Source organism: Volvox carteri (genome assembly GCF_000143455.1).
Source record: "Volvox carteri f. nagariensis unplaced genomic scaffold VOLCAscaffold_68, whole genome shotgun sequence".
Taxonomy (NCBI): domain Eukaryota; kingdom Viridiplantae; phylum Chlorophyta; class Chlorophyceae; order Chlamydomonadales; family Volvocaceae; genus Volvox; species Volvox carteri.
The window spans coordinates 164,994-175,335 of NW_003307611.1; the positions used below are offsets into that span (position 1 = coordinate 164,994).

At 57.5% G+C, this 10,342-nt stretch overlaps 1 protein-coding gene across 1 annotated transcript in view; it reads left to right on the forward strand.

Annotated features, from left to right (window-relative positions):
* The window catches only part of VOLCADRAFT_98099 (uncharacterized protein), a gene marked incomplete at both ends in the record, with an annotated part of 21,743 nt that overhangs the window by 1,497 nt on the left and 9,904 nt on the right, over window positions 1–10,342 (forward strand). Inside the window, 17 exons of the mRNA XM_002956989.1 lie at window positions 133–215; window positions 639–760; window positions 1,297–1,457; window positions 1,860–2,028; window positions 2,674–2,808; window positions 3,379–3,497; window positions 3,974–4,050; window positions 4,410–4,507; window positions 4,704–4,823; window positions 5,096–5,230; window positions 5,679–5,854; window positions 6,201–6,501; window positions 6,762–6,894; window positions 7,884–8,155; window positions 8,510–8,818; window positions 9,617–9,733; window positions 10,192–10,302. Of these exons, the coding sequence (XP_002957035.1) occupies window positions 133–215; window positions 639–760; window positions 1,297–1,457; window positions 1,860–2,028; window positions 2,674–2,808; window positions 3,379–3,497; window positions 3,974–4,050; window positions 4,410–4,507; window positions 4,704–4,823; window positions 5,096–5,230; window positions 5,679–5,854; window positions 6,201–6,501; window positions 6,762–6,894; window positions 7,884–8,155; window positions 8,510–8,818; window positions 9,617–9,733; window positions 10,192–10,302 (2,638 nt within the window). The remainder of the gene's footprint in view (window positions 1–132; window positions 216–638; window positions 761–1,296; window positions 1,458–1,859; window positions 2,029–2,673; window positions 2,809–3,378; window positions 3,498–3,973; window positions 4,051–4,409; window positions 4,508–4,703; window positions 4,824–5,095; window positions 5,231–5,678; window positions 5,855–6,200; window positions 6,502–6,761; window positions 6,895–7,883; window positions 8,156–8,509; window positions 8,819–9,616; window positions 9,734–10,191; window positions 10,303–10,342) is intronic.

Below are 10,342 nucleotides of genomic sequence, written 5' to 3' on the forward strand. Positions count from 1 at the left end.
TTCTTCGCGCGCAACTGAGGCAGCGTGATAGCAAGGAGCTGCGGCGGGGCCGGGGGGGTTGAATTGGGACGGCCCATGCGTCGTACGGCGCCGGACTATCTCCTGATCCGCCGTACATGCCGTGCTGTACAGGTACTACGCTGATGTCATTGCGATCAACAACCTGGAGGTGGAGATGCGTGCGTTGAGTAACGCCCAGTTGCGATCCAAGACGGGTGGGTGGGCGGGCGGGTGGGCGGGTGGCAACCATACTGGGCAGGGCAGGGCGGGGTAGGTACGCAGCGGACAGCGCAACGTGGTTGGCGCCATGGCCCGCTACAGCCAGCCAGCGCTGCAGCAGCAGCTCCCCATTGGCTGCTGTAGCCTGAACGCTACCTACAGCTGCTGCAGCGGCGAGAGTGGGTCCGGAGGGTTTCTGCGCTGGTGTAGCCGGACGAGGGAAAGGGCGAGTGGACGTGTTCTCTGACCTGCCAGCCGCCTGGAATCTGACCCTTCAGCCACATCAGCACATTTCCACCTCACATGGCACATTGCTTTCCGATAGGTGTTCTGCTTACACCCGTTATCCCGCCACCACCATCATCACCACCGCCCCCACCACCTCAACGCAAACCCACATCCGACCCCCCCCCTTCCAGTGGAATTCAAACGGCGGCTGTCTGAAGGAGCTTCTCTTCTGTCCCTGCGTGTGGAGGCCTTTGCGGTGGTGCGTGAGGCGTCCCGGCGGGTGCTGGGGATGAGGCACTACGACTGCCAATTGGTGAGAGGGGGATTGGGGCCAGAGGCAGATGCACATGGGTTTGCTTGGGGGGGAGCGGTAAAAGTAGGGAAAAGGGAATAATGGGATGCAGGATGTGAATTTACAAGTACGATCTGCGCTCGCTGTCGTGCTGTGGTGTGGCGTAATGTGTTGCGAAACCAGCAGCAGTTTGTGACCTGGTGTGCTCTGGATGCATGCCTGGATGAGCCAGTGGGCTCTCTTCGCTCAACCTCTCTTCGCTCAACCTCTCTTCGCTCAACCTCTCTTCGCTCAACCACCATCACGGTGATTCACTGGGCACGAGCAAGTTATCCCCCGCTGCCACGTGGTGGTTTCTTGAGTGTTTCCTCCACATCCTATAAATAAATAACCAAAAGCCTTAAAGAAAACCAAAAAATAAACCAGAAAGCCCTAAAACAATTTAGAAAAAATAAAACTTTTTTAAAATTGTACATCCCTAAATAACCTTCATAATTAGAACAATCCCTTAAAAATGCTTTAAAAACTTAAAAATAAATCCCCCCACTGGTTGGCAGGTGGGCGGCATGGTGCTTGCAGATGGCCAGGTGGCGGAGATGCAGACTGGGGAGGGTAAGACCCTCGTGGCCACACTGCCCGGATACCTGGGGGCGCTGACGGGGCGGGGGGTGCACGTGGTAACGGTCAACGACTACCTGGCGGCACGTGACGCGGCGTGGTGAGACGGGGTCGGGCTTCAGGGGTTGTGAAGGGGGGAGGGGGGGAGTTTGCGAAGGAGGTCGCGCAAGTGTGTGTGTGTGTGTGTGCTGGGGGTCCTTGTGAAAACGGGGGAGATGGGGGGGAGGAGGGGGACGGCAGGGCCGCGGCTGAGTGGTAGGTGGTAGGGGCGGTCCTGGCCGCATCGCGGCATTATCAATGGCTAATGGGAGCGTTACGGGGAGTAACGCTGTTTTGTACGTGTGTGGGTATGTCGGCACGGGTTATGGGTGGGTAGGAATGCAACCACGGCCAGCCCTGGAGGTGGGGGCTACCGCCGGTGCTGCCGTACTTGATCATCTGCACAAGCGCCTCCTGCTGCCGCCGCCGCCAACGCCGCTGCCGTAACGTGCTTTCGGTTCAGGATGGGCAAGCTGTACCGCTTCCTGGGGCTTACCTGTGCTGCCGTACAGTCAACCAGCAGCGTCGCCGCCGCCCGTGCCGCCTTCGCCGCCGACGTCACCTACGTGACGGGCCAGGAGCTGGGCTTCTCGTACTTGCGGGACAATACGGCACTCAGTCCGCAAGACCTGGTGAGTCACATTACCTGGCCGTACACATACATGACAGCTCACAAGGCCCCAACTCCCTGTCGCCTCTTTGAATGTCGTACGGTCGAGATACATAATGGAGTAGCGGGCCCGGTGTGTGTGCCGGGGTTGCGCATTAGAGGGCCGAGAAGGAAACCCTAAGAGAATAAATAGGTTTCGGAGCCGATCCAAATCCACGTGCGCGCAAGAGAGAGAACATTCTAGCTGCGGGAAGAGGGGGCGCCACCGCTAGGCTGCTTGAAGCTAAAGGGGCGGAAGGGGGAAGGTGAGGGGGATGTTAGGAGTGGATTTTAGGAGTGAGGACGACAACACACACGGCGTCGTCGTCGCCGATGCCCTCACCCACTGCGCTCACCGTCCATGTGCCCACATTCCATATGCCCAGTGTTTTTCATATTTTCATACCCACCCAAGCACCACTGCTGCAAGCCAACATATCGTCCACAGTGGCCATCTTATTCATTTTTCCATCTTACCATCTACCTACCCCTACCCCACCTCCCAACCACTTCTTGTACACTCTTTCCTTGGCAGCAGCTTCACTCGTTCACGTGGTTCGTCTTTCCCCCCAACCACTTTCCCTTACCCTCCCTTCCCCCTGCCTCTCCCTCATCCCTCCCACGGCAGATGCTCCGTGATGACCGGTTCCACTTCGCCATTGTGGACGAGGTAGATTCCATCCTCATTGACGAGAGTCGCAACCCCATGATCATATCGGGCAAGGGCTCCAGCGACACGCGGGTGGTGCAGCTGGTGGACAAGGTGTGGGGGGAGGGTGGCGGGTATGATGGTGGGTGCAAGGAATGGTGTCGAAATGTGGGGGGCGGGCGGTACGTAGAAAGGTGGATGGCGACATGGAAATGGTGGGTGCAAGGTAAGGAGGAGGAGGAAGAAGGCCCAACTCGATGATCCTTGGAGTTGGTGGATGAGTTAAATCGCATTATCGTCACTGGTAGAATAGTAGCAATGACGTTAGGTAGGGGTTCAGAATATACGGAAACTCTGTACTGTATGCCGTACAGAAACGGTGGGTAGGTAAATAGAGCTGGAGCCCAGCGCTGTTGTGCGTGGGGCGTCCTGGATCAAGTCTTAGCGAAGGTAAGGGGGAGAATGTGAGGGATGGTGGGTGCAACAGAAAGAAGAGGAGGGAAAGTGTAAAGAAGGAAAGAAGCTTGCTGTTGGGGCCGGTGAGTCTACACAACTATCCAGAAAACCAACCGCAAGAATTAGCCACGCTTTTTATTGGTAACGAAAGCCCTTACGCGTCTTCATATATTGCTTCTTGTCATGTGTCCAGTAGCTGTGCCAAACCCTTGACGTGTCCGCGATCAGGCTGTACGGCGGCTCTGGGAGCATGTTCAATCGGAAATCGCCGCTGAAGTAGCGGCCTGCGGACCCGATGCGTTGTCGGACACGGAGCTGCAGCGGCTGACGAAGGGCGTCAAGTCCAGGTGGGTGATGGTGGAGGTGGAGGTTGCGGTGGTAGTGGTGGTGTCTCTTTGGTCTTTTTTGGTCAGCAATAGCAATGGTAGTAATAGCAGTAGGTGCATGATGTGGCGGTGTGTTCCTTAAGGAACGCACTTCTTTAAGAATTGGGGCGTCCAGCCCCTCCCTTTTCGGTCAGTTTGTACGTTTGCTACTCTCTTGCCCTGGCAGCAGCTTCAATCGCACGTGGTTCGTCTTTCCCCTCCCTCCCCTTCCCTCTTTGCTTCCCTCCTCACACCACTGCCTCATGGACCGGGCCGTGTCCTGGCCCTGCATGACACATCAAGTCGGTTTTTTTATCAATAACCCGACCGAATAAAAAACGTAATATGTTATGAAAACTTTTTAGTTGTTTTAGCTTCTTCGTAATGCTTTATAGTAGTGGTATATATAACTAAACTGAAATACATGCATTGCTGCGTGCGGTATTACCCTGCCGCAGGTATTACACGGTGGACGAGAAGAGCCGTACACTGTCGTACAGCTCTACCGGTACACACCTGATCTTCCTTCACCTCCGTGAGTGTTCATACCATGTCCCGCGTCCGGACCTGGGCACCTCGGGCTAGGATCTCTCGGGAATCCACCAGGACCGTTAATTTAACTGTTGATTTAACAACTCCCTAACTCCTTCGCATGGAGGGTCAACTTCACTTTCTGGGTCGCGTAGTCCACCTCTCCGTTCCACCCGCCCTTCCCCGCCCTGCCCCGCCCTCCTCATCTCCCCCTCTCCTCTGTCCTTGTTTATTGGTTTAGTCTTGGAGTGTGCGTCTCTGGGTTTTCCTCCTTGTTAATCGTCTGTGCTTCGTCGTACGCCCCCTCTGGCCCTCTACCCCGCTCCACGCACTCGCTCGTACCCCTCTCCTCGCCGGCGGCAGTGGACGAGGGAGCTCAGTTCAGTGACCCCTACCCGGGAGTGCACAGCCTGTGGGAGGAGGAGGTGCCCTGGGGCAGGCTGGCGGTCACATCGCTCACGGTGGGGTGGCGGTGCGGCTGGGGGAAAGGGCTGCCCGGGCCACGGGAAGGAGACCCCGGAGGGAACAAGGGGGGAAGGAGGGCCCCGGAGGCCTCGAAGATGATGGGCAGGGAAAGCCGGAACCCTAACCCAAAACACGCACACCCAAACCCGAGCCGCTAGGTAGATTTTAATAAATTGCACTGTTGTCGTACAGGCGTACGAGCTGTACATCAACGGCAGGGACTACATTGTACGGGACGGCGAGGCGGTCATCGTGGACCCCTCCACCGGCCGCATACGCCCCCAGACTCGCTGGCAGGGGGGCATACACCAGGTGGGGTGTGCACTTGTGTGTGGGTTATTCGTACAGTACGACTGTGCCACAATGCATTTCCCCGGTGTTCCCTGCCCCCCTGGCAGCGGCTTCACTCGTTCGTGGTTCGCCTTTCCCCCCATCCGTGATATTCTCCACCTGTCCGTCCTCTGCGTGCCCCGCGTGCCACATCCGCCACTTTTGCATGTAACTTGCATGTTTGTTTTGCATGTGATTGCACCTCTCCCCTTTTTTTTCCCCTCCTTTTCCCCACCCGCTCCTTTCCTCTGCAGGCCGTGGAGGCCAAGGAAGGGCTCAAGGTGCAAGCCGAGAACCTTGTCACCGCCACCATCACCTTCCAGCTCTTCTTCAGACAGTACGAATGGCTGTCCGGCATGACGGTAAATGTGTACGGCATCCGTACAGCGGTGTGCGCACAGGGTGTGTGTTGATAGTTCTGTCCCGATGTCCCGCGATGCCTTCCCCCTGATGGATTAAACACACGCGGTGAGCACACAAGACAGCGACACAGTAAGCGCTGTTTCATTTGGGGGCAATACTACTGGATTTGGATTCCGCGATTCTGGACCACGTGCTGTTTTGCGGCATCAGCGTGATTGGGTAATTTTTTGACAATTTGACGTGATTCACCTCGCATCGCCGCCCGGCGCTAAGCCTTCTGGATTTGTGATCTCTGCTGAAGGGATTTATATATTATATGGTATATTGCTGTCCTCGGGATTCGAACAGCGGACTTGCACCTCACCTGCAGTGGGTTAATTTTACCCACACACTATAATGCAATGCAGCACCATAATATAATATCTCTCATAGGCTTTCATCGTATAATCATCACCATCGCGACACCCCCCTCAGGGCACAGCTCAGCCAGCTGCCGCGGAGCTGTTTGAGCTGTACGGCATCAAGGTCGTACCCGTGCCCACTAACCGTCCTTCCCGCCGCAAGGACCATCCACCTCGCTTGTTCTACGACAAGGCGGTAAAGATGCACTGCTTGGCAGTGGAGGTGATGCAAGCGGCAGAGGCGCAGAGGTACGGCATTGTACGAGCTCACACGTTGTTGCGGAAATGTCATGCGGGGATGCCATACAAGGATGTGTCTGTGTGTACGACTTTCGGTTGTGTCGTGACAACGACCACCACGCACCCCACAATGGCCATCCACTTTCTGGTCTCCAACTCCCAACCCCTTTCACCCAACTACCACTACTGCTGACCTGGCTTGTGTCATGACTGATCGCAGTCGTGGCGCTGGGTCGCATGTGCAGTTGCTACTGATACCGATACTGATACTGATCTCGAACGTTCTTCCCTACTAACGCTATGCGTTAGCCCTTACCGGAAGTATGTGCTGCTGTTACTGCTGCTGCTGCTACAGGCCCGTGCTCATAGGCACCACCACCGTTCAGGAGAGCGAGCTCGTACTCAACTACCTGATGAAAACCGTCTACCCGTCAATAACCGCCGCCGCGGCGCGACGTTCTGCAGCAGCGGCACTAGGTCGCGCTGCCGCCTTTGGTGCGGCTGGTAGCGGCGGCCGCGGTGCGTTCGGTGGATTGGACGGTGATGGAGCCGGTGGTGGTGGTGGCGGTGGATTCATGTCCGGTCCCAAGCCGCGCATCACACTGCTAAACGCCAAACCGGAGCTGGTGCGGTTGGAGGCGCAAGTCATTGCCCAGGTCAGTTGTCAGTTGTGACGGTTATGTCGGTTGGGTTAGTTTTATCTTGGTTTGAACCCCTTTTTCCCCTTCCCCCCGGTGTTTTTCATTCTCCTCGGGTCCTCCTCTGTCCCCATGGTTGTTCCCACCCATCCACCTTTCTCCGCTTAACCCCTTCCCTCCGGGAGCCCCTTTCCTATGCCTCACCCTCTTTCTCCCATGCCTCCCTAACATCCCCCCCACACTTGACTACTACCCCCCTCGCCACAAACGCTTGTTAGGCCGGCCTGCCAGGTGCTGTGACCATCGCCACCAACATGGCGGGTCGCGGCACGGATATCATCCTGGGTGGCAACCCCGAGGGGCTCACCAAGCTGGCGCTCACGCGACTGGTGTACCGCAGATTGCTGAAGTGTAAGATAAGCAAAAAGGGGGGTTTGGAGGGGGGTTTGGAGGGGGGTTTGGAGGGGGCGGAGGGTGTCATCAGCAGGAGCTTGCAGATGATGGGGAGTGGGAGGGGGGTGGGGGGGTTTAGGCGGAGAGGGTGGGATGGCTTGTTGGGGTGGGCTGGGGTGGGCTTTCTGTTTCGCTTGATAACGTGAACGGTGCTTCATAGCGGCATCGATGTCCTTAGCACCGATGCGTCGCATGTCCGACGCGTTATAATGTTTTAGGTAGGTAGGCAGGTAGGTAGGTGGGTAGGTAGGTAGGTAGGCGTAAAGCGGCATTATAGCTGTTTATTGTGGTGCAGGGCAGTGCAATTCAGTGCAGGGCAGTGCAGGGCTGCGGGACGTTGCTCTTGGACAATGGGGCGTGCAGTTGCTCCCTTCAGGGCGCCAACCAACTGCCTGCGTGTGAAAGCTGTCCGAAATCTGCTTTTCCTTCCCTTTGAAACTCTGGGCGCCGCCCTGTTTTACCGGGGCTGTGGACGGATGTACGGCACTCGATGTACGACGGTGTACGAACAATGGACGAGCAGCGGAGGAGCGCGAGACGCTGCCGATGCTTCCTCTGTCACAGCTTGATCCGTACGACACGGACGACTTTGGAGCGATCACCCGGTGGGTTCTGGGTGGTTAGTCGGTTGGTTGGGCGGTTGGGCAACTGTCGCAACTCCTGGTGCGTTTTCCTACCCTTTGATATGCGGCCCCGCTTCCCCCGAGTGTGCTTATTTATTTGCCTAATTAAGCGTGGCTGTCGTGGCCGTCGTACAACGAAGATAAACGCGGTGGGGCACCTACCAGCCGGCTCGGTTTCATGATTTACGCGTACAGGCGTATAGATGTGCCTCGGTCTTGTGCTGTAGTGGTTGCCGTACTGATTGTCGTATTCGTACAACGACAGGATACCGTACAGTACACCGGAGGCACCCCACGCCGGTCTACCTCGCCCGCTTCACGAAGTCTTGTCGACGGCCATCCTCATCTCCTTCGCCGCCAAGCCGCCCACTGCGGAAGAGCTCGCATCCGCCGGCGGCAACGGCGGTGGTTCCGCTAGCTTCACCAGCCTGAGCTCCAGCCTGGCAGGTTCGTTGGGTGGCAGTTTGGACGAGCCGTCGGGTAACGGCGGCAGTAGCTTCGGCGGCGGGGAAATCGCGGCGACGGGCATCAGTTACGGCGAGACGGCGGAGCTCGTGGCGTGGGTGATGGACCGAGCGGAGGTGCTGCGACGAAAGGTATGTACGGCGCCTGTGTACGGCAATTGTTTGGGGCATGCCGTAGGTACCGTATCGGTGTGTACATGGAGAGGGAATCCTCGGTCGGACGTCTGCGGGTACCATGGCAGCTGTGGTAACTATGTAACTGGCCATAGGAACATGTAACCTGTGTGTTTGGTTGCTCGTTGGTTGCTCGCTACAAGAGTCGCGGTTCGTGTAGATGTCAAGCAGGGGAATTGGCAACGCCGCGTTGTTGGAGCATCAAGGGGACTCCAGGGGGGGCGCCTTGATTTCGGGGCGCCTCTTGGGGTAGAGGGGCGCATGTTGCCTCCGCGGTCCGCTACTATGTCGTATGTCGTATGTCGTACGCAGGTTCGTGGCGCGCTACGCCGTACATATCGTGAACACTCGGGCGGCTTGGAGCGACTCAACTATACTTTATGCGTGGCGCCAGTGATTGAGTCCGTACTGGCGGATAGGGAACGGGAGCTGTACGACAAGCATCAGGCGGCGGCGGCCGCGGCCGCGTCGTCGTCGTCGACGGCGGGCATGGTGCGCGGTGCCCCAGCGGGTCCGGGCAGCAGCTTTACGGACGACGACGAGGCGACGGCGGCGGCGGCGGTGGCGACGGCTGCCGCGGCGGGGGGGAAGTACGACGACGGCGAGGAACCCGTGGCGCAGGTAAGACAAACCGGCGTGAGAAATGGTGGCGACGTGGCTGCCTGCATTCAGTTGGTCTGCTGGTCCTTGACAGCCAAAATTGGTTACTTGGACAGCAGTAATGATGTTTTAGTTAGCCACCGGTTTCCTTCCCTTTTTCTAATTGATAAACCGTATTTATTTATTTATTTAATATTATTTATATATTTTCATTCGTGTTTCAAAACTTCCCTTCTTTCTTTCCTCTGTTTCCCTACTGCAGGTTTGGGCCTTGCGTGCTGCTCTGCACCTCTGGCTATGGTTCGACCAGGCAAGTGTTACAATGACCTGAGCCGCTGTGTGCATGACGTACGTGTGTATGCATGTATGCGTGTGTGTTTTGTGTATTTGTGCATCCCCGTGGCGCGGGGGGTATCTACCGAGGCGCCGACTGGGGCCTTATGGAAGTGCTTCACTGTAGCTAACCACATCGGCACCGCCAACACCACCAACACCACCAACACCAGCAGCAAGAGTAGCAACGGTAGCACCAGCAGCACCAGCATAGCAACAGCATCGCAACAGCATCGCAACAACAACAACAACAGCACCAGTACCAGCACCAGCAGCCTCACCAGGCCAACCAGCACTTCACCACCAGGCGACATGCTTCTCAGAGGAGTCGCCGGTCGCTTTCCTTACCACCCCTCCAAATTCCCCCCTCAACCCCTTTCCCCACGAACACCACCACCACCACCACCACCACCACCGGGAGCATCCGTCTATGTTACTTTTTCCCTCTGTGCTCCATGGGACCCCGCCCCATTCCCCCCCTTACAGGAGTGTGCCCGCTACCGAGAGGAGGTCCGGGCGGCTGGGGGGCTGCTGGTGATCGGCACCTCGCTGAACGAGTCCCCTCGGATCGAGCTGCAGCTGCGGGGCAGGGCGGGGAGGCAGGTGGGAGCCTGGGGGGGAGGTAGCGGGGGGAGGGAGGGTTGAGGTGGGACAGATGGCGGGGGTAGGTAGTTGCGCGGTAGAGGCGGGGCTGGGGACGACGGTGGAGGCAGGGCATGTGGTTGTGTAAGAGGGCGTGGTTGTACAGGGTGGTGGTAGTGGAGGAGGAGGGGGAGGAGGAGGAGGAGAAGAGCAGGTGGGTGGTTGGAGGGCAGGGCTCTGCTTGCATGTGTTGTTGCTGCTGCTGTTACTGCTACGTAAACTGGCACCTCCCCCAATCCCCGCTTCACTCGTTCGTGGTTCGTCTTTCCCCCAACCCCCAACCCCTCCACCTTGCATTTTACCTCATCGCGCTGCTGGCAATCAACCCATGGCTTTTCACGAATTTGCACAGCAGCTGATCGGTACATTCCTTCATTTCCCCCCTTCCCCCCCTCACCCCCCTCACCCCCGTTCTCCAGGGCGATCCCGGGGAAACCAAGATGTTGCTGGACTGCGTGGACCCGCTGATGCTGATGTTCGGTATGGATAAGGTGTCCGCCATGCTCACACAGCTGGGCAACCAACTGCAGGTGGGCTGGAGGGGAGAGGAGCTCTGCTTTTAATGCGCAT